Below are 27,210 nucleotides of genomic sequence, written 5' to 3' on the forward strand. Positions count from 1 at the left end.
CACAGACACACAGTAAAGCGTATGGTGGTGGCCGAGGATCAGGTGGGGAGGGGATGGGAGCTCGAGGACGGGACGCAGTGTTCAAGAGGCCTTACTGAGAAGGTGGCACCTGACCAAAGACATCGAGTCTGTGAACTGAGGCCAGTAACAGTATGCACACCGTGGCACAGTGACAGGGTAAGACAAGAAAGAGCAAGCACCTTCACAGTCCCCGGAACCCGGAAAGCACTCTGTGGATGTTCGCTGGTGTGACTGTTGGTGCGTTACGTTCACTGTTGGATTCTCACTAAGGGGACATTGAGAGGACCATGTCCCCATCCATGGGAGGGGTGCCCGGCCCCTGTGTTTTAACTCAGTCCATCATGGCTAAGACAGCGCCTGGTCCACGGAGAGGTGCCGGTCAGTACTGGTGGCCGGAATGAACAAAGTCAGGCCACATCTCCCATGGGACCATGAGGAGGCAAGAAGCAGCACTCGGGGAAGGGGACAGGGCCTGGGGGTGCGAGGCGGGGCTCGGTCCTCACTCCACTATGTTCCTGATGTCAGAATATTTCAATGATCCTTATGCCTGTGGGTCAGCATATCCCGGAAGTTTCCAGAAGACTTGGCAACAGAGCTGACACAGCTCTAGGGAAGATAGTCACTCCTTGTCAACTGGAAGCGGGAACCCGCTACAGCCCTGGGTCTGCGGCTTCACCCCAGCGCCGGGCGGCCCTGCCCAGCCCGCGACTGAGCAGCAACAGCGCCGCCTGCTGGAGGAGCGAGGCGGTTCCTGCATCTGCGCCACTTTGACTCCTCTGAGCACTGGAGTGGGGAAGACCTCGGTATCACTTTGAGGGCCAGTGACTTTCAGTTTGAAAGCTCATTTGTCCCTCAGGGTTCTCTGGGGAGGTATGTTTTTTTTTGGGTGGGGAGGGGTTAAGTCTCACTCTGTCCTTGTCTGGGCCAAGCCGAGGAACCAGGTGTTCAACCCAAGTCCCCTGCCCCTTCCATCAGCTGTCCCCTGTCCTTGCTCTGGGGCCAGTGTGAAGACCTGCTTGGACACTCGCTCATGAGGCCAGAAGGGCACTTTCCTTTCCCCGGGGTTTCAGGGACCCTCAGTGGGGAGCGCTCTGGGCACATCCGAGAGGCCAGGAAGCCCACTTGCCCTAGCCATGCCGGCTTCACGGGGTGGGCTACAAATCGTGTACCCCACACAGGTCAGCAACGAGGGTCGCAGGGGCCGACCGTTGCAAGTCAGAGTGAGCTAGTGACCACCTGCCACGGCACAGAATCCGGTCTCGGAACTGCCCAGCAGAAGAAAGGCAAGAAAAGTCAGTCGGGCTGTGTAGTTCTAGCAGACGTAACATTTGTCTGATGGAAAATGTGAGGCAAATGATCAAAGTATGTCCTTACAGAAAGCCTTGGGCAAGACGCTGGATAACTGCATAATGCAACAAACAACGTCTTTCACCTGGGGTCTCGTCTAGGACACAGAAGCACCCAGGGCAGTGGGTGGCATGGGGGGGGGGGCGTTCCTCAGGGCCCTGAGGCCCCTGTCCCCTGGGAGCAGGAGGGAATCCACGGGTCACCTGGGGACCACCTAGAGAGCAGAGGGATGACGCCCCCGTTAGACGTCTTTCGAATGCTGGTCGTGCGGAGGGGGCCGTGGTGCGTGTGGGGAGAGGCCGAGTCACAGACACTGAAGAGAAACTGCTCAAGTCACACCTCGGGGAGAAGGAGCCTGGGGGTGGGGGGCTGTCTCAGACCAGGGCTGACGCCAAGACCTATTCAGACTCCAGCCCCCTGCCTGGACGTTGAACTCGGTCAAGTGTAACTCGGCTTGGATTAGGGAGCTCCGTCCTTCCCCCTTAGCATGGCCCGCCCGCCCACCCTTCCAAGGGCAGAAGCCGCCACTTGTCACTCCCCCAACCCCGCACCAGTGAGTGTCTCCCCTGCAGGTCCAGGTGATGCCATCTGGTGGGGGGAATGGGACCTGCACCCCGACTCCCGGGAAGGCACCCCCCTATCTGCCCCCGCTCCCTCCTGGAAGTCGCTGTTCCCAGGGATCCACAGGGAAGGGAGGGTTCTGGAACGGCAGCCTTTGCACAGCAGGGATGTTCTGGCCACAGAGGTGCTTCCCTACTCCTCAGTGTGGCCGGCTCCCCCACCTCCTCATCCTCTCCCTTGTTGTGAGGAGGAAGGGCCTTGGCGTTGGCTGGGGTCATTTTCAGGACAAGCTGCACGCTGAGCGCCGACAGGAAGGCGGGGTCGGGGAAGACACCTCTGGCTGCTGGCGCTGGGGACCAGGGGACTACAGCAAAGCCCCACGAGCCTGCAGAGCGGTGCGCTGGTGCCCTCTAGTGGGAGCACACCGCGGTGCAGCCATGTGTCCTGGCCCAGCCTCAACACCAGGGTCCTTCTCAGAGCAGGACTACAACTGGCCTGCCCATGTCACCGCAGACACCGCAGGCCAGCCAAACCCCCTCCACTCATGGAGCTTCACAACAAAGGTGCCAAACGTGCAGGCGGGACACCAGCCCGTGGATGGCATTGGGGTTCCCCTAGAATTCCAGTCTGCGCCCAAGTGAGTGGGTCTCAGCGTCTGCCCTACCCTCTGGCTTCACTACTCAGAGCCGTGACTAAACCCTGAACCCATGTCCCTGTGCTCAGAGCCTGCTGCTGCCCTTCCTGAGCAGAGCTCCTGGGGAGCAATGCCAGCCTCCACTCACCCGAGACGGCCGTGTTTGTGGGCGCCGTGAAACCTGGCTGCAGGCTACCCACCGCCCAGGCACACCCGCTCCTCTCCCTGCAGCCACCACTGCAGGAGACAGACCTCGGGACAGTCAACATCACCAACACCAGCCCTTACGACCTCACTAAATGCCCGCTGTGCGTGCAGAACCATTCCTGGCAGTGGGGGCGAGCCCTGGACGTGGACACCTACTGCCTGCCCTGCTGCCCCAAGTCCTTGGCCCAGCGGTGGGGGACCTTGAGGTTAGCACTGCAGTGAGACTCGCCCCCTGGATTCATTGCCCACTGTGGAAATACAGCCAGGCTTTGTCTGGAGAAGTTGGCCAGCCACCAAGGTGTCAGCATCTGACCCCCAACTGAGGCACCTCCTCCTGGGACCACTGTGGCATGTGCCCCACGTGTGACTCCTACTGAGAGATAAGCTAGGACTCCTGGGAACTCTACAATAGGCACTAAGTCTGGGGGCCACTGAGGCCCTCTGCTTTGTCCTCAGCCACTCATTCAAGTCTCAGACTGCAGCGACTGCAGCAGCCCTGGGGAGCAAGGTGGGGTGCGCAGGGAGAGGACCCAGACTTCACCCTACAGGGACTCTGACCTGGGCAAGGCGCCAGTGTTTGCTCAGGCATTTACAGTGTCACTGTTGCAGGACGGTAATCCGTGTGCACGTCTCATTTCCTCTACTAGACTGTGCCTCTCCTAGGGAACTGTATCTTAGGCCATTCTTTCTCTCCTAAAGGCTAGAGCTAAGCCCTGGCCCATGAAGATGAGTTAAATGAGCAAGCTGGGGAAGAAGACTCGGCAGAGGCATGTGCTGCTCACTGAACAGCTGGGTGCTCACACCCGCCAGCCCTTTGCAGCCTGGTGGAGCCATATGACTAGTTCTGTCCAATGGGCTATGAGTAAAAGTGGCACTTCTGGGTCAAAGCATTTAAGACCCAGAGTATGACCCTCCAGCTCTCTCTGCCCCTGCCAGGGCCACCCAGATGCCATGGGTTGAGATGGCAGGGCCACAGAATGGAATCCAGTGAACCCTTGAGTCCCCAAGGAGCTGCCCTGGAGACAGCTGGGCCCTCAGTAGAATTTCAGGAAGCTAGAAATAAATTTCTGTGCATTAAGCCAGAGATTTGGGGGGTTTGTTTAATATCATGTTATGGTCTATACAATCCTAATATAGGAAATGATGCAAAAATCTTGTTTTTTGCAAAAAAAAAAAAAAAAAAAAAAAAGAGTGTTCCAGATATCACACCACCAAGAGCAAACCCAGGTTCATGTTGAAGTTCTCCTAGGAAATGGTGGGAGAAACTCACAGGCAGAGGGACGGACTAATGTCAAGACAGACAAAAGTCCTTTCTTGGATGCCCTAGACAGTGACAACAAAGCACCTAGAAGGGGCATTCTTCATTATAATCCAGCCAAGAACGCTGGTGCTGGGGTTAAGAAGATGACTGCAACATGACCCCAGCCCTCAGGCAGCCCAGAGTCAAGGAAGGGGGTCTGGCAGTTAAACAGCGGGTGCAATGTGACAGGAGCCCCACCACAGGGGTGGGGCCGGGGCTCTGGGGAGCCTGGCAGGTGGACTCCCAGACTCCGCCCTGTGCATCTGAGAGGGCAGCCCAGGGGAGGTGTCCTGAGCCAGCCAAGGAGTGCATCAGGCAGAGAAAGGGTGAGCTGGATTCTGGGCAGAGGGAACCAACTGCCCGTGAGAAAGCAAGGAGAGGGCAGGAACAGGGCAGATCTGGGAAGTGGCTCGGCGGGACCACAGCCTGGCATGGGGAGCCCGGGACCGAGGCCAGGCAGGTGGGCCAGGTCACGTCACAAAACCTTGTGTCTGCTGAGCCATCTGAACAGGGCCAGAGGGGCCAGAGATGGGGGCCTGGGCCTCTGGGGGCTGGGGAGATGCTGGGGAGATGGAGCTGGTAGGATCTGTATGCCTCTCTTCTTCTGGGGCAGGGGGGAAGTAGAGGGAAGGTGGGCGGTGGGCTTCAGGGCAACCTCCCTTCATCCCCCTCTTTCCTACTGGCCTCCGAGTGGGGAAGGCAGGCGAGCCCTGAGGCTCATCTCTGCACAGGCCCAAGCCTGCCATGGGAGGGCTGGAGGGGCCCAGGCTTGGGGTGGGCTTTCTCTTCCACTCGGTGGTCTTCAATTGGCTGCATAGTGTCCCCTAGGTGAACCTGGAAGTGGGAGGTGTATTTGGGTCACCATGACTGCCCCTCCCCAGTGACTGACATTCAGTGGTTTAGGCCAGGAACCCTAAATATCCTGCATTGCATGGGATACCCCGAAAAGGTGGTCAAGCCTTGAGCATTATCAGCTAAGACTTCAGGTTTTCAACCTTGCTGCTAATTGGAATTTCCTATAATGCTTTAAAAATGTGGATTGCTGGGTATGATTCACCAGGTGTGGTCACCAGCCTCCAGGTGTTCACACCTCTGTGCAGGCTGTCCCCATACTGTACCAGGGCAGGTCTGTGCAACCAACATATTAGCATGTGGCAGAGTGATGCTATGTCCTTCTAAGATCAGGTGGTGAAAGATTGTGACTTCTGTGTTGGATTCATTCTCTCTCTCTCATCACTCGCTTTGGGGAGAGCCAGCAGATACGTTCTGAGAACACATAAGTAGTCTCCTTCCCTCAGCCATGTGAGCAGCCACCACGGGAGGGGTCCTCCAGCCCAGGCACCCCTTCTGATGGCTGCCTCCCTGCTGCCTGGCCACCAGCTCGACCTCCAGTGCTCCAAAGAGAAGCTACACCAGGGCCACCAGCTGAGCTGCTCCCAGAAAGCGTGCGCGATAATGTATGTCTGTTGCTTCAAGCTGCTCAGTTTTGAGCAATTTGTGAATTTATTACAGATGACCAACACAGAGAGTCCAGGGTGAGACCCAGACAGCTGTAGATGTCAAAGGTCCCCAGGCAGTTCCGATGTGCAGCCAAGGCCCAGCACAGGGCCTGAGGGACTTGTCTGTCGATAATTTTCCAAAATGTGTATCATGAAAATGTGTGTGTGTATGTCTGTGTGTACTGTGGGGGGGGGTTATGTATGCATGGTGTGTGTGTACGTGTGGAGTGTGTGTGGTGTGTGTGGTATGCATGGTATGTGTGGTGTATGTGAGTTTGGTGTGCGTGGTGCATGTATTTGCATGTATACATATGTCATGTGTGGTGTGTGTGTATGTTTGTGTGCAAATATCTAAGTCCTTCCACGTGTGCCTCCGAGCTGAAAACAGAGAGCAGGGTGCAGACCTCCAGCACCAGCAGCCTTTAGAGCTGAGCCTCACACGCGGGCCCTGCAGAGCCGAGAAAGCTCGCTGATTTACCTTCCTTGATGAAACAGAGAAAACCCAAGCATCGCTAGATCACGATACCTCAGAGGACCTTGGTCTGACGATTATCACAATTTGTTTGGCAGTGAATCATTTCTCCAGATGAAACCATTCATAGCATCCTGACTCAGAGACACCAGCTGAGCAGTTCTGGGAGCTGCGCAGGTGCCCTGGAGCTTGCTCATTCAGCCTCCTCACCCCCCAGAGTACCCTGAGGCACCTCTGGGAACCCCGAGGGCTTCATAGTTTGCAAACCTCTGATCTAGTCCAACTGGGTCATTTTACTAACCAGTACACCAAGGCCCACGAAGGGACAGTCACAGGGCATGGCTGCGGCAGACGTCCGGAATTGGGTTGTCCTGACCCCTTGTCCAATCTCTCCACTGCCTGAGATGCCCACAGGACGAGAGTCACCCAGGGCCCTGGTGACCGTGGGTGGCTGTATGGGCACAGCCCGTGAACCAAGGCCCATAACCCAAGCCTCTCACTGGCACCGATGCCCCTCTTTCCCCGAGAAACAGCTCACCCAGGGGTGGGGCAGAAAATCGCTCCCTCCTCCCACCCGCATAGCCTGGTCCCCCTCAGAAGCGGGGGCTTGACTGGCAGCGCTCAGTCCTGGGAATGACAGCAGAAACCAGCACAGCATCCAGGACGTGCCACGCATGAACTCAATGCTTAATCTTCCCAACCGCTCTATGAAGTAGTTACGGTTATTTTACACACGAGGAAACTGAGGCAGAGTGAGGGTAAGTGACTAGCCCAAGACCCCTTGGCTAGTCAGTGGCAGGGCCAGGATTCTATGGGGTCCAGTCTGGGTCTGGACACCAAGCCCTTGATGCCTGCCTTCTGCTGCCTCCCACCCGGCCAGCAGCCCAGCTCTCCTTTCCCTGCTGGGCAGAGTAAAAGGTCCTCCATCCTGCTCCCTGGAGGAGCTAGGACACAGTCACCAAACAGGAAAGAGTGGCCAGATCTGTCACTTTTCCAGCCACAACTCCTAGTTTTTAGCTCGAAGGACACTGAGCGGTCAGCACCTTGCCTAGGGCAGGGGCATGGGGCTTCCCACCTAGCCAGGGTCTCTCAAATGCACTTGTTCTATCAATAATGAATGCTGTAGGCACTTAGGAATGGAGTGATACAGTGATAACTTCTAAGTACTTCACCCTCTTATCTTCTGCGCCAAGGCTGGCTTTACATCAGCAGCGATAATTTAATATAGATCCAGCCCAGAGGGTATCTCAGGAGCTGATGCTCTGCGCCTTTGACTTACACACCACGGCCTGGGCCCTGCTGATTCTTCTTCCTCTCAATTTATAGCGAAGTTGCGGGAACGGTGCAAAGAACTCCCCCATCCTCCTCACTCAGATTCTCCGGCTGTTAACACTCCCTGGTGCGTGCCCTTCCCTCCCTCTGTGTGTCTACAGACCATTATCATCATCTTTTCCTAACCCATTTGAGGACACACTGCAGACGTGAGGCCCACATCCCTCAAATATCCCAGTGTGCATTTCTCAAAGACGAGGACACTCACCTACATGACCATGACTTAGCCCTCCAAGTCAGGAACTGACATCGAGGCAAATCCACTGTCCCACCCACAGACCCTTCACATTCTCCGGCTGTCCCAACAGGTCTCAATTTCCTTCTGGTCCAGGATTTCAGCAAGGAACATGTGCTGCATTTAGTCATCTGCCTCTTCAGTCCCTTACACCATGGAAGACTGCCTCAGCCCTCCCCTGCCCTTCACGTCCAAGCAGTTTCAGAGAATGGTCCTTATACCCATTTCCTCAAGACTGGGCTTAGGTGGTGCTTTCTTAGAAGGAAAACCCCACACATGACATTGGGTTTTCTCAGTGTGGCCCACTGGGGCACCTGGAATCCGTTTGTCCCACCACTACGGAGGCTGACCCTAATCACCCAGTCAACTTGGAGCCTGCCAGGTTTCTCCACCACAAAGTCACCGTTTTTCCACTTGTAATAAGCTGACCTCTACACGTGCCCCAGCCCAGCACCACTGAGAAAGTTTCCAGCCTGCAACGCAGGAAGGGGAATCCGAGCCGGGTGGCCTCAATGAGTTAAGAAGACAGAGTTCAAAATCCAGGGAGTCCAAGACATCTTGATATGGCCAGGCAGAGTACCAGAAAGGAGACAGCCGCACACAGAGGGACATCCAGAAATCTGAGACCCTCGAGTCTTTGGCTGAATACTGATTTGTGCATGTGTGTGAGGAAACTTCCAAGGCTGTGAAAAAGCCTTGAAGGAATAGATGAAAGAATCCTCTGAGATCACTTAGGGCTGGAAACAGTTTGTGTTTTTACAGCTGGGAGGTATACTCCTAATACACAGGGCATTGGGTAGCAATCTCAGAAACAGTGGAGCAAAATCTGCCCTAGACAGATGTCTTCTTGCCCTAAGAAAACTTAAAACCAACTCTTGAAAGACTCAAACTACTTTTAAGTAACTTAACTGTGTTCTAGAACAAACTCCCCCCAAATATTCAAAGAAATTTAAAAGAAAATTTCAGCACTCAACAATGTAAAGTTCCGAACATCTAGCCTCTACTATAAAATTATCAGCATGCAGAGAATAATATGGCCCATAACCAGAAGAACAATCAATGAATAAAAACAGACTCTGATATGACATGGATAATGATGAATTAGTAGAGAAGGACATCAAAACGGCCATTAGAAATAGGTTGCATATGCTTTGGAAGAGAGGAGAAAGCACAAGAAATAAAAGATATGAAAAAAAGGATCCACACTGAACTTCTAGAGATAAAAACTAAAATATCTGAAATAAAAATACCCTGGATAGGATTAAGAGTAGATTAGACACTGCAAGAAAATATTAGTGAACTTGAAGACATAGCAACAGAAACTATCCAAAATGAAACACAGAGAGAAAAGAAAGATTGTCTAAAAATAAGCAGAGCTTTGGTGCGCCCTGGGAAAACAGGAAGAAGCACAGCATACCTATTATTGGAACCCCAGGGTTGAGGGAAGGGGGAGGAATAAAGACTGAAAATTTTCCAAATTTGATCAAATTACAAACCTACAGATCCAAAAAAACTCAATAAATCCCAAGTGGGTGAGACATGAAGGAAAAAAAAAAAATCACACTAAGGCACATTATAGTCAAAGTGCTGTGGCCTTAACTGTATGCTCTGTTGTCTCTCATTGACAGGCCCAAGGCATGAACAGAGAAGAAACACAATGGGAAAGGCACCAGGAAGAAAGGAATAGACACAGGGAAAATGACAAGACAGATTGAGGAAGGAAGGGAAGGGTGGCAGGTGAGTGGGGCGGTGGGTCGCCAGCAGCGGCAGGCTCAGTCGCGGCAGAGGGTCCTGTGCTCTCACCCCCTGGGGCAGGCCCAACCCCATCCCTGGGAGCAGCCAGATTCCTGCTGTTCCCACTGGATGTCCAGCACTATAAGCATTTGAGACCTGGATTCACTGCATCTTTGCTGAGTGAATCTCCATTGACCTGGAGCCTGGCCCAGTTCTGGGAATAAAAGCCAATCAACGACACACTCCGCAAACACAGCACATTCCTGGAGTCTGGCAGGACAACTCCACTTTTCAGAAGCCTAAAGATCACCTCGACCATATTAAAAACCCCAACAGGCCTGCCAGTCCCATCTGAATACAATGCAGGACGCCTCACCTGCAGAGGTTTCAGGTCAAGGGACAAAAACTTCCAAGTTCTCTGAGTTGACAGTGCATGGCCCACTTCATCTCTAAAGGGCGTCAGGCCTGCCACAAGTACCCACTGTACCACCAAGAGGGATTGCCACACACCTGTCACCGTAGGACACCCTGGACCATGGCAGGTATCCACTGCTGCCCACCTGCCACTTTCGTACATGTGGTTGCACCGCTTTCTGGAGCAAGGAGCCAGCAGGAGTGCTCAGGCCCTGCCCAGGCAGAGAATCAGGACTCCAAGGGCGGGGCAGGTTTTAGAGAATCTGCCCCTGAACCTACCTGCCAGGCTGGGAGGACCTTCTCGATGTCATTCAGGTTGATACCATCCCCATCTTCCAGCTTCCCTTTGCCACACCTGGATTAGAAAAGACAAAAAAGACAAAAAGGCATTGGAAAGATGGTTCATTCATGCATCCTGTTCCAGCCTGGCAAGCAGGAGAGGAGGGACAGTCAGGAGATACCTGGTCCTGCCATCCCTCAAACCCTGCAGAATCAGCTGTCCCACCCAGAGGAAATGGCTGAAGAGGTGAGGGTCCTCCTCCCCCAGTTCAACAGCCAACCTGGAGGGAGGTGAGAGAGGAGCCAAAGTTCCCCTTGACCCGTCCAGGCAAAGAAGCTAAGCTCCTTGCTAATGAATACCCCAAAGCTTGTCATAACTCCTGCAAAAATCGACCTGCCTTGCCCTATTACACCAAAGGGAAGCTCAGTGAACAGAGAGAGAAAGCAACTTTTTCAAAGTCACACAGGCTGGCAGGGGCTGGCAGGGAGCTCAGTGGGGCTTCCTTCCTCCTTGGCTTGACTTTGGGCCAGTCCAACAAGCCCTGTCAGATATTGTATGCTTTGTGTCCACGTCCTCTGCGAGTGGGCGTGCCCGCAGGCCAGACACGCTGGCCCCAACTTAGTGGCCAAGGATCTCTTTCTTCTACACATTTAAGGGTGCAGATTCTGAAACCAGACTGCCAGGGATTGGACCCCAGCTGCTAACTGGGGTGGTTACTAACCCGGTGACCCTGTGCAAACCCCTTAACCCCCCTATATCTCGGTTTCCTCATTTGTAAAATGGGTATAACAAATGTGCCTAATCTTCTATGGCTGGAAGATTAAATTAGTTAAGGTATCTAAGTGCTCAGATGCTTAGAACTGTGCCCAGAACACAGTAAACATTACATATGGCCATATATATTTTAATCGTAAACAAAGATAATAATGAAATAAAATTCAAATAAATAAGGCAAATATATTACTACTACTATGACTAATTTTACTACTACTATTATGGTTCTTGTTTTGGGGGCATAAAGGCAGCAAGGTGACTGATTAAGGGCACAGTCTCTGCAGCTAACCCAGCCTGGTGCAAGTTACTCAATTTCTGGGTCTCCTGGTTTCCTTATCTGTTAGAAGTGAGGATGGTAATAGTTTCCACTCCTCTGGGCCATGCTGAGTTTTAAATACTACGAGGCAAGTGCTTAGAACAGAGACTGTTGCACGGCCAGTGCGGGGTGTCATTAGCAGTACTGACTACTGAGGTATGGTGAGGGCTGTCCCACAGGCTGGTGACAGCATCTTCCAGCTGCACAGTTAATGCAACTCTCACGTTTCAGAGTAGTTAGCTCATTTGTTTAAATATTCACCAAGCATCTCTTCTGGTTTTGGCCCTGTCAACAAAAATAAACCAGTTGTAGCTCCTGCCCTCAGACAGCTCAGAGCTCTTAGCAGGAGTCCTGAAGTCATCTCCCAGGGCTGTACCCCTGAGCACCACCAGGGGGCAGCATGAGATCAGTGCCCTAAAGTCTAAAGTCCTAGGGCCAGAGGAGCCCCAAAACCCAGAGGAAGAGAAACTGGCAGCCGCCCACAGCAAAGGCTTGGGTGCAAGAGAATGGGGTATAAGGCAAGCCTGCATCTGATGGTTCATTTCCTCATTCACCAAATGCTTCTGTGCTGGGCTCCGGGCAGGGGCTGGGGCCCAGGTGCAGACAGCGCGTGGGCCTGGCCCTCCCGTGTCTGGAGGGAGAATCAGCTCCCACAGCACAGCGGCCAGTGCGCTGCACAAACTCAGAGCAGCAGTGCCTGGAACTGTCTGGGTGAAGGTCAGGGGGAAGGTGAGAAGTGAGCTGGTCAAGCACGGGGAATGTGGGAGAATGTTCCACAGTGCAGGCAAATGGCCGGAGCTAAGAGCAAAGGTGCTGCCGTGGCTGGAGGGGGTGGGCCAGGGCAGGGTGGAGCTGCAGAGGTGAGGGCAGGTGGAGCCAGGGTGGGGAGGGGTGTAGGGAAGTATAACAGGTGTGAGGGAAAAGAGGAAAAGTTGTCCCCCCTGACCCCCAAGATGTGCTGGACTGCAAGTGAGGAGGTGGAGAAAGGCCTGGAACATCCAACCATCTTTTAACTCATCTATCTGCTTGGTGGAGACAGGCCGCCCGTGAAAGCACCAGCTGCTTGTTGTCTTCTGTGTTCTGCACCTGCCAGGGCCGTGGGGGAGGAGGGCTGTGGGGACTTGGCGGCCTGGACTGGCTGACACCCCTCCCCCATGTCACTTGCTGGGAAAACACACCTCAGGACTCTCCCGCATGCACTGAGCTCTAAGCACATGCCGGGCACCAGCCTAGCACACTCCAGGCATGGCCTGCTGTTCTCACCCCAGCAGCCCCGGGGTCGGGCATGGGCGGTATGCCGGGGAGGGCTGCTGTCCCCCCAGACCTGCCCTGGTCAGGGCTCAGAACTGCAGGTTTGGAGGGCAGAGGTGGCTACAGATGAGCTGAGTCACTGCTGCCAACAGGGTTTCCAAGGCAACAGCCTTCTCCGATTTCTGTCCCTCCATGGAAACACAGGCTGCAGGAAGCCTTGGCAACCAAGTGGTACCTTGCTTCTGAGCGAGGCTGCAGTGCCAGCATGTGGAGTCTGTCCCCACTAAGGCAGGACTGTAAGGGGGAGACTTAGAGGACTCTACGGGGGACACCTGGCCACAGGGTGGCCACAGGACACTGTACCCAGACTCCCTGGGAACCTGGTAGTGGCAGGATTTGGCCAGAGAGTCAGGTGTCCGTGGGAGATCCCAGGTGACTCAGCAAAGCTGGCAGGCTCCTGGCGAGTGGGTGAGCCTGGCCAAGCAACTCAGACCCACAGCTGGCATCATGGGTGCAGCTGGTTACTCTGGTTTCAAAAGGGACAATGCCCCTCAGCACAAGGGGAATTGTTCCTTCCCTAGATAAGCATTTATCACCACTGCCAAATGGCGTTTTGTCATGAAGTTAGTTAATCTCTAGGAACTGGTGCAGATACCTTTGGAAAGCTTGCTTTCCATATGCATTCCCCATCGGACACCTGTAGTCAGTAAGGCAGCACCAACACCTCGATCCCCTGGGCCTCAGTTTCCCCACTGGTTTCACCAGCTGTGTGCTACCAGGGGACACAGGAGAGATGAGCTGCACAGGGAAATGACATCCCTCTCTGAAGCCTTTCCCAGGTGATTCATCCTACAAAGTGCTCTCTTTTCTAACCCCTTTTGCATTCACTTTAGTTAACCCCACACCTGGCATCATACTTTATACTGCCTACGCTAAATAGGCACCGCATAGTTTAGTCATTTTTTTTTCCTCTATACAGTCTCAATCATGAATGGGTTCATGTCTCCTTTTCCCAGTAGACTGAACATGCTTCTGGGCAAAGACCATATTGTAGTGTGTGTGTGTGTGTGTGTGTGTGTGTTTGTGTGTGTGAATTTTCCTCATGGCACCTAGAGCCACGCAGGGACCCAGCAGATCTAGTGACAGACTGGCTCCTTGGACTTGAGGACAGTGCAGTGCTCCTCCCATTCCCATGGCACAGCCAACCTCCAATGCACTCCACACTGGGCAGATGGCAAGCAGCCCCTCTGCCGAAAACCCACTCCTGAATTCCACCGGCTAAGTCAAGTCCACCTTCCCTGAAGACAGGATTGCGGAGGCACAGCCCCGTGCAGCGGTGGCCGGCTGGGCGGGCTGAGCAGGCAGTGAGGGGCGGATGGTCAGCTGTGTCTCTCCCACGCTCTATCGCCCTCTAACAGGTGTCTCCATACTCAACCCGGGGTGGGGACCCTGTGGCCTTAAGGCCACGTGTGGCCTTCTTGGTCCTTAAGTGTGGCCTTTGACTGAATCCTAATTAAAAAGAACAGTCTTGAAATCACAAGGCCACAGGTTCCCACCCCTGCAGGGTGGCCATCTCCCTTCTCTACCCAAAGAACTATGGAACCCACAACGGGCAGGACAATGAAAAAAGGAGGTGTGGTGAGAGGGTGGGTCTCCTGGGAGAGTCTGACGCGAGTGGTGGGCATTTCCCCAGAAAAACACACGTGTGCACACACACCCAATCTTGAAGAAAACTTCAAGGAGGTCGAGGATACCCTGCTGCGAAGACCTGGGCACTGGATGGCATCAGAAGGCCTGGCCTTACGTCATGGCTCCGCTATTTAGGTGAGTGGCTTTGCCCCTCTAAGCGTCATTTCTCTCACCTCTAAAATGGGGATGAGACCAGCTCTTTCTGTGGGCTGTTGCTCATTACACTGCAAGGACAGACCAGTGCTGCCATGGGAAGGGGCGACCACTGGGGGCGGGTGGGGCAAAGATGGCAGCAGGAGGACACGTGAGACACAGAAAAGTGTCCAATAATGTCAGTTATGCTTAGATCTGAGTGACAGGGAGACAAGAGAGTGAAAGGGAGGGCTGGAAGAAAAATAAGGGCCATTGGTACAATAATTGAACACGAACAAAGAGGATGAGCAGAAATCAGGACCCTTGTATGTTGCTGGTAGGGATGTGGAATAGTCAGCCGCTGTGGAATAGTCCGGCAGTTCCTCTGGCAATCCCACTCCTAGGTACCTACCCAAAGAACTGAAAGCAGGGACTCAAACAGATGCTTTACATGCATGTCCATAGCAGTATCATTCACAATAGCTGCACCCAAATGTGCATCAATAGACGAGGGGATAAACAAATTGTGGTCCATCTATACAACGGAACATTATTCAGCCATGAGAAGGAATAGAGTTCTGATACATGCTACAATGTGGAAGAGCCTCAAAAACGTTATTCAAAGGGAAAGAAGCCAGAAACAAAAAGTCACATAGGACTCCATTTCTATAAGTATCCAGAATAGATAAATTCATACAAACAGAATGCAGATTAGTGGGCACCAGGGGTTGAGGGTGGGGTATGGGGTTTGTATTGGGGTGTTGAAAATGTTTTGGAACTAGACAGAGGTGGAAGGTGCACAACACAGTGAATATATTAAATACCACTGAACTGCACACTTTTAAATGGTTAATTTTATGTTATGTGAACTTTACCACAATAAAAATTATTTTTAAAATATAAAAGAGGCTGGGTGCAGTGCTCATGTTTGTAATCCTACCACTTTGGGAGGCCGAGACAGGAGGATCACTTGAGACCAGGAATTTCAGACTAGCCTGGGCAACATAGCAAGACCCTGTCTCTAAAAAATAAAAAATATGTAAAAATTAGCCAGGTGTGGTGGCCTGTGCCTGTAGTTCCAGCTACTCAGGAGGCTGAGGCGGAGGGGATCGCTGGAGCCCAGGAGTTTGAGGTTGCAGTGAGCTCTGATGACACCACTGCACTCTAGGCTGGGTGATACAGTGAGACCCTGTCTCAAAATAAATAAAAGAAAAAGAAAAAAATAAAAGAAAAGAAACAGCAGCCATCTGTCCACACCCCTGTGTCTGGTTAGAGTCACATTCCTGTCCTGAGGACATCCCAGGCCCTGACACCACCTTTTCGGATGGGAGGCAGTGCTGACACGCGAAGCCAACAGCAGGTGAGGACGTTGGCCACCTGTGTGTCCCCAGTGCGGCAGGAGAGCCTCCCTGCCAGGCACAGGCCCCCGCCCCGCCCCGCCCTGGCCCCGCAGAGCGCCCGCCGCCCTTACCCTTCGCGGTCGATGTGCGACAGGGGCTGCTTGGGCGCGTGCCGGAGCTTGCGGTGGAACTGCGTGAAGTCCAGCTTTTCGGGCTGCAGGTCCCAGGTGGCACCACTAGAGGGCGAGGGAGGGCGAGAAATGCGAGGCGAGGGGCGACAAGCTCGGTTATTGGGGGAAGGACGCCAGGCTGACCCAGCGGCGGGGCCCCCACGCAGAACGGAGCCCGAGGCTCCCAGCCCCCACCTGGCCGCCCCCCGCTGTGGGAAATGGGCGCTGATAAAACGCCCGCGAGGCCTCCTGCCACAGCGCGCCCTGCAGGCCCCAGTCTGTTTTCATGCCTGGTTCGAGGGCGGCTGGGGAGAGGGGGACTGAACCCGTCCCCAAGAGCCTCTGACAAGGGGCTCAAAAAGGCGGCCGGGCGACCCTGAGGAGGGCGAGGCGAACGAAGGGGGCCGGGCTCAGCACCCCCAGCTCGGCCCCAGGAGACCCTCTGCGCTCCCCACTCACGTTTCTCCCCGCGAGCCCCACCTCCTCTCTCTGCCCTCCTTCCTCTTCGGCCTCAGCCTTGCCACCCCACCGCCCGCCGTCCCTCTCCCCTTCTCAGTGAGCCATCAGCAGTCGCTCAGCCCCCTGACCACGCCGGGCCCAGCTGGAGCCGCAGGCGCAGAGACGGGAGGAAGAGGACGTTACCTGAAGGAGTCGAAGGTGTTGGCAGCCCAGATGTCCGTGCCCAGCATGTCCAGGGAGTTGTCTTTGCTGCCATTCTGGAAGAGACGGGAGTGAAAGGGCCGTTATTTGCTTGGCCAGGACGCTGAGGACAGCGGGCAGGGGCCTCCCCAGGGCCCAAGCTGGCAGCCGGGAGGCTGGAGTGAGCCCCCTACCCTGAGTGAGTGTCCGGCTGGGGCACCCGTGAACGCTCTGCTGGGGGCTACCGGCTTCCCCCCAGACTCTGGCTTTTGTTTTGCTGATGTTTTCCAGTCAGAGTCAGGGTCATGCCTGAAGACCATGGTTCCCTCCTCACACCCAGCAGGGGCGCTGTACAACCCACTGAGGAGCCACCGCCACCAGTGCCCATTAGCCCTGGGCTGAGAGCACCCAAGTGACCACTCGGTCACCAGCCCTGCCACGTGGCTCCAGGGCCAAGCAAACCCTCGCAGCCATAAAAGTGCCTGGATGTCCCCCTTGTGCTCTGGACACCAACCCTCAAACCTGGCAACTCCCAACACACGCACATGTACACACACAGATATATACACACCACGCACATACATGTACACACAACACACCACCCCATATACACACGACACATCCACACCCATACAACACCACACAACACACATAGAATATACATACACACATACATACCAGACACATGCATGTGTCACTTGTTCCACAAGCCTCTGAACACCCAGAAGTCAGAGAAGAAGGAGGGGCCGGAGCCTGAGGACAGACCCCCACGCGGGCAGACCACGACCTGATCTTTGGAACTTCTCACCAGAGGCCAGACCCACCTCACTCTCCAACCACTCTCACCCCTTGCTCACCGAGGACCCATGTGGAGAGGTGACTGTCAGGCTGGGGACAGAGAAGAAGGTGGCCAGGGCTCGGCTCATGCCAGGCACCCCTGCCTCTCAAGTCCAACCCTGCAGCGTCTGCCACAGAGGCCTCGGTTTCCCCTCGATACGCTGGTAATGTGCAGGGTCACTGTGTGGCTCGGACACCATCCGCCCGTGACGGAGCTCTGAGGCCACACCCAGTGCAGAATGTATGGAATTATATTCCTCTCTGGGCTCGGAGAAAACAAACGACCGAATGTTCTTTCCACACGGCCCACACCAGTCCTTCCTGTTGGGACCCAGCTCAGGTCTCTTCCTCCCTGTGGCTCTGCAGCTTCCTCAACAGCTTGTGCCCGGGAGCCCCCAGAGAGCACGGTTCACAGCACACACCGTGCACACCCCTTCCGGATTGTTCTCCTGCTCGGCTCCCCGGGGTGCTCTAGAAACACTAATCCACAGGCTCTCAAATGTCAACCTGCATCAGAACCGCTCAGAGACGGGAGGGTTGGTGGTTTAAATTTACTGCAGCTGGGATGGTCCGCAGACCATGCTTTTAGAACCATGGTCCTCACATCTAAACGTTCAGGAGAGTTTTATGGTGGAAAAAAAGTTTTAAAAGACTCTCTAGTCAAATGTTCGGGACCCACTGAATTAAAAGATTGTTAAGAAGTGAAGATGTGACAAATTGTTAAGATGTTAAAATTTTATTGCAGAATTTCTCAGTGCCTTTGTTGGTCTTCAGTGGATGTTGACTCTTCAAGTAGCTGGAAGTTTGGTATGCAATATTTACCAAAGTGTTGGCCAGAAATCCATCCCACTCTCCCTTTTGATTCTGCAGAGAATTGTGCCGGACTAGGGTTCCATGGAGCCCCCTTTGGGAAACACTCATCTGACACTCTCTATGTTAATTTCTCCCCCAGTTAGTCTGTCATCCCTTTGATGACAGAAACCCTGGCTTCACATTTTTGTTATATCTCCCTGCCACTCACCTGCCCCCGCCCCAGCCTTGGGACCCAGGATCACTCATTCAATATGTCTTAGTGCAGACTTGGTGGCCAGGCACTGAGAGCCAGCCATCAAAGACTCAGTGGCTTCTCAAAGAGCATCCCCCAGTTTGCAATTCCACGACTGGCCCTGGTGACCACAGCCTCCCTCTGAGCATAGCCTCCTGCCCAGTCCTGAGATCGCCCAGCTCCTGCCCCCAGGTTGCCGAAATGCCAAGGTTCTAAGAAGCCTTATCAAAAACCGTCATCCTTCTCAGTGGGCTGTTTTTAGCACTCAAATGCTGCTGAATCCTTCTCAACAGCCCCTTTTATGGTCAATTAGGGGCCCCACGCCAGGGAGCACCATGCTGCTGGCAGAACAGCTCACAGAGGGATAATGAGCACGTTAGACCACACAGAAAAGAAAATGCAAACAGCCTCCCCCATGGGCAGGGACACTGATACCATCTCTGGAAGGACCCCACGGATGTCCCCAGCTCAGGGGAGGTCAGACTCCTGGAAGGGCCAAGAATACAGATGATGACAATAGCAAATATTGACCCAGCATGCAGTACCTGCCAGCACCACCCAAGCACTTTGGGGAGCAGACGGCATTGTCACCATCCCCATTTTACTGTTGAGGACACAGAGGCACAGAGAACTTGCCCTCGTTCACGGAGCTCATTCCCAACATGGGAGCACAGACAGCGTGGCCCAGAGTCTATGCTCTTGACCCCTGCACAGTGTGCAGTTATACTATTCAGTCTGGTAAACTCTGACCCCACTGAGGAGATTTCCATGGAGCAGGAACACAGCCCTCCCCTGGAAACATCTGGATTCTCTGCACCTATCTTTGCCCATGCTTGCTAAGGCAGAGCTGGTGGAGGGAGCACCACACCTGTAGTGAAGGAAGAGGGAATATCGGGTGTGCGTTGGTAGTACAAGGACGGGGTCTGCATGCACAGGTGCATGTGACAAGGTGAGAGTGAGTGGCTGTGTAGTAGAAGAGCATGCAAAGTCAGGTGCAGTGAGAACAACAACAAACCTCTTCTATGCTGCTCGGTTTTCTCTATAAATACACAGTTGCATAGTGATCTTTGCCTGTGTATGTGTGTGTGGGTGTGTGTAGTGACAGCTCTGGGCTGTGAGTGTTCAGAAACTCCACAGAGCCTGGCTGGATGGGACAGGGGGCAGCAGCAGGACGCTCCCCATGACCGTGGGAATCACGGGTGAGACTGAGAGAACTAGAGCATTCTGGGGGGTGCCAGACTGGATTTCCCCAGCGCATCTGCTGCATCAGGTGACACTGCGGCTGGGGTGGCTTGGGCTCCCTGAGACCCCAGGAGCCAGTGTGCCCTCAGCAAGTGGGCAGCTGGGCGGACAAGGTGCAGCTGTGGGAACCAGAGAGAAAGGGGTGGTGCGGTCCCTGCTCCTCAAAGGGCTCGCAATGCTGGTCCCTACCCTTCTCAGCGCAGGACGTCACTCCACAGATCCCACCACAAGGGGCAAGGCAAGCCTGACCCTAACACGGGTTCTCTCACTTCATGGACACAGGGCTCCCAGGGGAGCCAGCTGGGCAGTCACACCTCAAAATAATGCACAAAAGTTTGCTCTGTCCTCCCTAAGGATGGCTGGAGCTCCGATCTGTCCCTGCCCACCCGAGGGCATCAGCACAGTGCTATGAACTGGGTGGACCACAAGGGGCCTAAGGCTCTCAGCCCTGCCCTCACACAGGGAGTCACAGAAATGGAAAGGACCGCTCAAGATGGCACACAGTCAGGTGCCGTGTGACAACATGCCTCCCCCCGCAAGCTGCAGGCCTCGGGGCGACAGCAGCAGGGCTCCGGGGAAGACCTTCAAGTGGCAACAGGGTTTGACTGAGTGGGGAGAATGGGATCCTAGGCCTGCACCCTGCTTCTTCCTGGGGCCTCACGCAGGTCACTCTGGGTCCCTGCACCTCAGCATCCCCTGTCCGCGAGCACTGGGACTAGACTGGCGAGTCCCAAGGACGGGTGGGGGAGCACAGGCGGGCACAGGAGAGACATTGTGAGAGCTTTTGCATTACACAAAATGTTCAGGGACCAGGAGACCCCAAAGTCATCTCCTGGGCCAAAACAGGGGCTTCCTGTAGGCTGCTTCTGAAACTCCTCTCAGGCCCAAACCAAGCAGGCTTTGAGGATGACCTGGATTTGCTCAGTCAGAGAGGAACTAAGGAGACAGACAAGTGCAGAGGGTGGTGGTGGGGAAGGACAAATCCCAAGGAGAAATAGCCCTATCCTGGCAGCACCGCGCACGTGCGTGTGTGTGTGTGTGTGTGTGTGTGTGTGTGTTCAGCACCAAGGACAGCATCCCACCTCCGGCAGGGAAAGAGGGAGATGGACCCCCCAACGGGTCTCTGAGGCATGAGAATGACAGAGCAGGGACCAGCAGGGACAGCCTTCTGGGTGGCACCACAGCTGATGTCAGGAGACGGAAAGGCCATTCCTTTCACTCTGGGATGTCTGTGTCTGTCTGTCCATCCTGTCTCTTCTCCCTTTGCTCCCTTTGTCTTTGAACTAAGACCAAAGGCCAGGGAGAGGTGGGGCACATCGGCTGAAGCCCATGGCCAAGTTTATTTTTCCTAAGCCAACCCTTTCTGCCCACTCTCTCGGCCAGCTAATGGGCCATATTATTTGAACCTGCCCTGGACTGAGCCACACCGGAGGCCCTTTCTGGCTGACTGCCTGTCCAACATCTGCTGAAATAATGAGAGACCCTTCAACTGTCCCCCACTCCCCGCCAGGGAAAGGTTTCCAGCAGATGGTGAAATCAAGGTTCCCATTCCAACACCATCCTACCCTCCCAGGCTCCCTCACAAGGAGTTCTTCTTTGAACTCCCCAGTCTCCAGGGAGCTGTCCCTTCCTGCCACTACCAGACTCAGAACCACAGGAAGGCAGGGCAGGAAAGGGGCTGAGAGATGGTGGGGTCCAGGGGGTGACCTAGGAGTCCTACAGCGATGTCCTAAGAGCCACAAGGTGGGGCCAGGGGAGGAAGCAGGCGGTGCTCCTCCTCTGCCTCACCAGGCAGTGCTACACCTTCCGGGTTTCTGCATGGAATTCCCAGGTAAGATTCTGATGAAACAAAGTGTTATGCTTTTTAAGAATTAACCTTTTCATGTTTGGATGATTGTCAATTTGCATGTAGTTGTAAGAAATAATACAGAGAGACCCCCTGTACACTTTACTCAGTTTCCCTCCATGGGGAAGCTTGTAAAAGTGCAGTTCAATATCACACCCAGGATATTGACGTTGACACGGTCAAGATACAAGATGGTCCCATCACCACAAGGCCCCTCCTACTTCCCTCTGTAGCCACGCCCACTCCCCCTCCTACCCCTCCCCCTTCCCTCATCCCTGGCAACCATCAACCTGTTCCCCATTTCTATTATTTTGTTATTTCAAGAATGGTCTATAAATTGAATCACAGAGTATGCAACTTTCGAGGACTGGATATTTTATCGCTCAGCATAATTTTCTGGAGAAGCACCCAGGTTGCTGCATTATCGCTAGTTCATTCCTTTTCATAGCCGAGTGCTACCATGTGTTTAATCATTCACTTGTTGAAGGACACCTGGGTTGTGTCCAGTTTTTGGCTATTGCAAATAAAGCTGCCATAAACATTTGAGTATAAATTTTTGTGTGAGCATAAGTTTTCATTTCTCTGGGATAAACACCCAGGACTGTAATTGCCGGATCATATGGTACTTGCAGGTTTAGTTTTGTTTTTTTTTTTTTTTTAAAGAAACTGCCAAGCCTTTTTTCCAGAATGGCTATACAATTTCACATCCCTCGAACCACTGCACGAGTGATCCGGTTTCTCTGTGTTCCCACCAGCACTCAGCATTGTCACTTTTTAAAAAATTATTTTAGCCATTCTGATAGGAGTGCAATGGTATCTCATTGTGGTTTTAATTTACATTTCCCTAATGGCTAATGATGTTGGATATCTTTTTGCTTATGTGTCATCTGTCTGTCCTTTTCAGTGAAAAATGTCTCTTTAGGCATTTTTTCCATTTTCTAATTGAACTGTTTTTCAATGATGAGTTTTGAGAGTTCTTTATATATTCTAGAAGCTGCTCCTTCATCAAAACCAGTCCTTTGCCAGATATGTGTTTTGCAAATATCTTCTTCCTCTCTGTGACTTGTCTCTTCATCTCCTTAATATGGGCCATCCCAGAGCAAAGGTTTAATTTTGATGAAGTCCAGTGTAGCACCTAAGAGGTGACATCTTTTGATGGACTTTTTCATTCAGTTTGAAATCTTCCCAGTTCTTGGTATGACAAATGATTTCCAATTGAAACCAGGACATTTCTATGTTACATATGAGATGGAATCTTATTTAAATCTTCTGCTTTAACTGTTTTTTTTTTGTGATACCCCTCTGGCAGGGGAGAAGGGGAGGGGCCCAGCCTCGCTACTGCCAGGTGGAGGTGGAGTGCAGGCTCCCCACTCGCCCCTCTCTGACCCCCTGGGTGTGCTGGCTGTTACTGCTGGGGGGAGGTGGGAGTTTCAGAGCCCCACGTGGTTGCCTCTGATCCCGCAGTGGGGCTGGCCTCGTTTCCACCGGGCTTTGATGAATGCCTTACTCTTGATTAGGCCTCCTCCCACACCATGAAGCACGGAGGGAAGGGGCACCTCAGTACTGCCAAGTGGGGGTGTAAGTCCAGGTTCCCGCATGGTCTCCGATGACACCATGGGGTGTGGGTAGGGAGCCTCTGCACCAGCTGGCAGGGATGAAAGTTACAGCTCCCCACTGGCCTTGTCCTGGGGCAGGGGGCTGGGGTGCCTTGTGAGGGTGGAATCTAGGTGCCCACTCGGTCTTAGCTGGAGTACAGCAGTTATTGTCTAAAAGTTTTCTATTTGGCTAGGTCTTTTCCTATTGTTTTCTTTCTTTTCTAGCCCATCTCTGTCTATCTTTTCCTGGTCCTTTGCTTGGAGAGACCGGCTTTTCCTGGGACGTTTTTGGTCTATGTCCACTGGCATTTCTGGCATACCCGCACCAAGACTGGGACATATGAGGCAAAAAGAAAACAAGTCATTTGTCTGTGTGTCAAACTCCTCCTACCCTTTCCTAGGGCAAGAAGTAATCCATGCATTTGAGGTTCTCCTCTCTACCTGACACCTGTCACTCCCCTGGGAGTCCGTGGTGGTGCCACTGTAATAGCCTGGGGCTGGCAAAGGTACTGGGGTTGGGAACAGTGGAGAAATCAGGAAGGTCCAGACCTGCTGCTGCTGTAATTTGGATGCAGTTGCGCATTTCAGGGAGACACTGAATGTAAATAAGAAATGAGATTTCCGGGGAGGCTTGGAGATCTGTGTAGGCCAGCACTTCATTTTGCAGAAAAGGTGCTTGGCATCAGTGTCACTCCCGGGTCAACATCTGGTTCTCCTGGTCCTTGACCCAGGCTCTTTTACACTTTCCTGGGGCTTCAGTTTGCTACAGGGCATCATGACGGAACAGGCGAGTGCCCTACGCTTATGGTTCCAGGGAGTGTGGGATCATGGTCCTTAGCCAAGAGTCGTGTCATCATTTCTGACACGCTCCCCTCTTTCCCAGGGCTCCACATGATCCTGTCTGATAAGGAGCCAGGCTCACCAGGTTCCCAGCAAGACTTCATCACCACGCTCAATAGCCAACAGTGTGGGCCAGCAAGTCCTCCAGTAGGGAAGTCCTTCTCAAGGTCTAATCAGAGGCTCTGCTGCTGTTGTGCACATTGATTTCCTTTCCTTGGCACTTCTGTGCAGATGGCAAAGAGCCGCTCACTCCCGAGCCCATACAACCTTTCATATGCCTTTGGTGTCTTTCCTGAATTGCCAACCCCATGCCAGCACCTTGAACAGTTTTCTGAATGTCCTGCTGTTGCACTCGTGCGTCAGGTGTAGTCCTCTCTGCCATCAGCGTGTGTTTCCCGTTACAACGACAAGCTGGAAACTATTACGACATCCTGACCAAATGACGAGGTGATGGGCGGGTCTCTTGGAAAGAGGATGCCAGGAAGCCGAGCGATCCCAAACACAGCTGACTCCCAGATGCCGGCAGCTGGGCGGGCCTCTGCTGGACTCTCCGTAGCCTGTTCATTTGTTCTGGCCTCGCTAGGCTGCCTCCCTCCTACTTTGGGGGACTCAACCTACCCTAGGTCGCCCCTACTTTGTGCCTCTGAAAGGTAAGGTTTTTTTTTTTTTTTACATTAGTTAAAATAACAAAATGAGGATGGAAGTCTGCTGTGGGTGAATAAATAGTCCCAGAGCATGATCAATCCCTGAGTGGTACCTACACCTGGGCTGTGGTTCAGGGCATGGTCTGTGACCCACCACCCAGAGCTTTCTGGGCAGAATGGAAGAACTCAGCATCCTCCTCCCAACCTCCCCCTTCCTGGGCATGTGCAGCCAAGGTAGGGCTTTCATGGAAGCTCTAGAGCAGGCGGCCACCCACCTTGATTAGTTTCCCCCAGAAACTAATTCTCCCCCACGAGTGAATGCAGGTTAGTAAAGCTCCCCCCACCCCAATCTCAACAGCCCCAGAAAGCTCATCAAAGTTCGTGTGTCCAGAGGAAAGGGGCCACTAGGGAATGACTGCATGGACCAGGCCTGGGCCAACTCAGTGCAGTCTCAGGCATCACTGCTGAATGCCTACTGTGTGCACGGCCCGAGGCCGGGGTGGCTGGGGACATAGAGCCAGCCCCAGCTCCCATCTTAGGGTTGCCCAGCGGGCTGAGGGCACAGGCAGATGTACATGGAACAGCTTGAAGGCAACAGGAGCGTGTCTGCCCGGGCGAGAGGGTGCAGTGAGGAGGCCAGCTGGTGTGCTCATGGGGCTGGTGGTGTCCCTGAGAGCTGGACTTGTGTTCTCACCTCTGGTGGGTCAGGCCGAAGGAGGCCTTGAAGGGCAGATGGGCCAACATCACCGCATTGGAGCCACACATAGCAAATACATGCACCAGTGGGCAGCTCCCTGGTTCCCCCCATCAGCGAGCCCCTGTGGGACAGGTGTGGCGAGGGCAGCTGCCACAGGCCAGCTGCATGGGGCTTTCCCTGTGGCTCGGTCACTCAAGGGATGCTGGCCAGCTTCGATCCCTCCACCAGGGGGCATCAGAGGACGGCTGCTTCACAAGGGGCAATCAGAGGTTCCCAGAGACGAGACCCAGGGCGCGTGCCCCCACTGGTGGGAGCATGGATGTGGGCATGAGCCACCATGGGCCATGCGGACAAGGGCCACAGAGAGGGCAGAGCAGCGAGAGGGAGGGACCCCGACACCGCTGAGCTGCCAGGCCAGCCCTGCAGACCTGTCCAAGCTTGTGGCAAGAGAAAATAAACTTGTCTTGACTGTGGCACCCTACAATTTGTGCATAATTAATTCAGTCCCTGATGTCTAAAAATCAGGCCTTTCATCGCTGAACTAATTCTGAGGCTGGACTGAGGTTGGGGACAAATGGTTTTCTCAGTCCCTAATTGCACAGGCTGCCACAGGCAGGGGTGAAGTATCAGCAAGAACAGCAGGACCACCAGAGGGTGTGCAGAGCTGGGGGGCCTGGGGTCACCAGGATGGCTCTCGAAGAGCAGCTGCCTCCCTTCCCTCTGGGCCACATGACCCACCGAGGAGCCCCTGGGGACCTCACAGGCAAGCAGCAGAGAAGTGGCAGGCTCCAGCCCAGTCCCAGGACATTTGGTCAGCCAGGGGGGATGGACAGGTCTCTGACTGCGCCCCCCCCCCCAACAAACTGCTCCTCCCCAGCCCTCTGCAGACCTGGATCAGAGGTGGTCTCCAAAGCGCCCACCAGCAAGAAAATGCAATGCGTCCTATTGTTCATGGGGTCCATCAATGTCGGTGCATGAACCTCCAATTCAGTCACTTGACTGTTATACCATATTCCACTGTGAGGACATATCACAAAGCACTTCCCCCTTCCCCTCTCAGTGGATGTTTGGGTTGTTTCCAGATGTTTGTTATTATATATAATGCTGCTACTGAAATGCAATCTTATGGATTGGCGAGTTCCGGACAGGGGCGCTTCCCTGGGGGCAGGGAATGAAGGGCTGGCTTTCCAGAGGGGCAGCAGCACCCTCCCCTCTCCCACCTCCTGCACTCTCCGTATCATCACCGCTCAGGAGCCCCCAGGATCCCAGACAAACAAGACACATGACACCCCCAGACAGAGCACAGAGCTGGTTCCCTACCTGCTGTGGGGGGGCTCGCCCTCGGGAGAAGGAACAGCTGCTGTCTAGCGGCTCGTTGCAGTCCGCTGTCCACTGCAGGGCAGAAAGGAGTGGTCAGTGACGGCAGGACAGCCAGCCTCATCCTCACCCTGCCTGGGTCCCCAGGTGTACACCTGCCCCTCCGCAGTAGCACCGGAATAAAACCTTACTTGGCCATTTGCAAGAGCAAATCCTTCCCTCCCACCAGTTCCAAGTTCGCATCTCCCAACTGCACATCAAGATGAACCTTTGCTGTATGCTTGGGGGAGGTAAACTAATTTCCCTTCCCCTACACCCACCAAAGTGAAGAAGACCTGGCTACATTCCAAGTCAACCAGACCCAACACTGGGTTATTCTGAGTTTTGAACAACCAGCACCACGCTTGACCGCCTGACTGGGCTTTAGCCACACTAGCCCTCTGCAATGTCAAGGGTGCGGCTGGAGCTGGTGGTGAGGCACGTACATGCAGCTCTTCCTGTATGCCCAGCTCCAAAAGACGACGGCCCTGGCACCGGGGAAGCGCCCAGCCCGGCCATCAGAAGCCAGCGTAAGCCCAGTCCCAGCACTGACACCCCTGAGAGCTTGGAGGGTGGGTGTGTCCCAAAGTGTGGTCTGACGACCACCTGCATGAGAGTCCCCAGAGTCTGTCTGCAGAGGTCCCTGGGCCTCACCCTCCACCCTCTGTGGATCACACCAGGGCCTGGTGATCAGCATTTTGACAAGCTCCCCATTGACGCCCCGGAAGTCCGGGAGCCACTGAAATCCATGAGATCTCTCA

General features: G+C 54.0%; 1 protein-coding gene across 2 annotated transcripts in view; it reads right to left on the bottom strand.

The window, feature by feature from the left end:
• The window catches only part of CTIF (cap binding complex dependent translation initiation factor), a 266,261-nt gene that overhangs the window by 166,294 nt on the left and 72,757 nt on the right, over positions 1 to 27,210 (bottom strand). For both annotated transcript variants that reach the window (XM_069468432.1, XM_069468431.1), the window contains exons 3-6: positions 26,414 to 26,485; positions 16,351 to 16,424; positions 15,670 to 15,774; positions 10,036 to 10,111 (exon numbers count right to left, since the gene is read on the bottom strand). In XM_069468432.1, coding sequence (XP_069324533.1) covers positions 10,036 to 10,111; positions 15,670 to 15,774; positions 16,351 to 16,424; positions 26,414 to 26,485 — 327 coding nt within the window. The remainder of the gene's footprint in view (positions 1 to 10,035; positions 10,112 to 15,669; positions 15,775 to 16,350; positions 16,425 to 26,413; positions 26,486 to 27,210) is intronic.

This window comes from Eulemur rufifrons, chromosome 5, assembly GCF_041146395.1.
Source record: "Eulemur rufifrons isolate Redbay chromosome 5, OSU_ERuf_1, whole genome shotgun sequence".
Classification (NCBI taxonomy): Eukaryota; Metazoa; Chordata; class Mammalia; order Primates; family Lemuridae; genus Eulemur; species Eulemur rufifrons.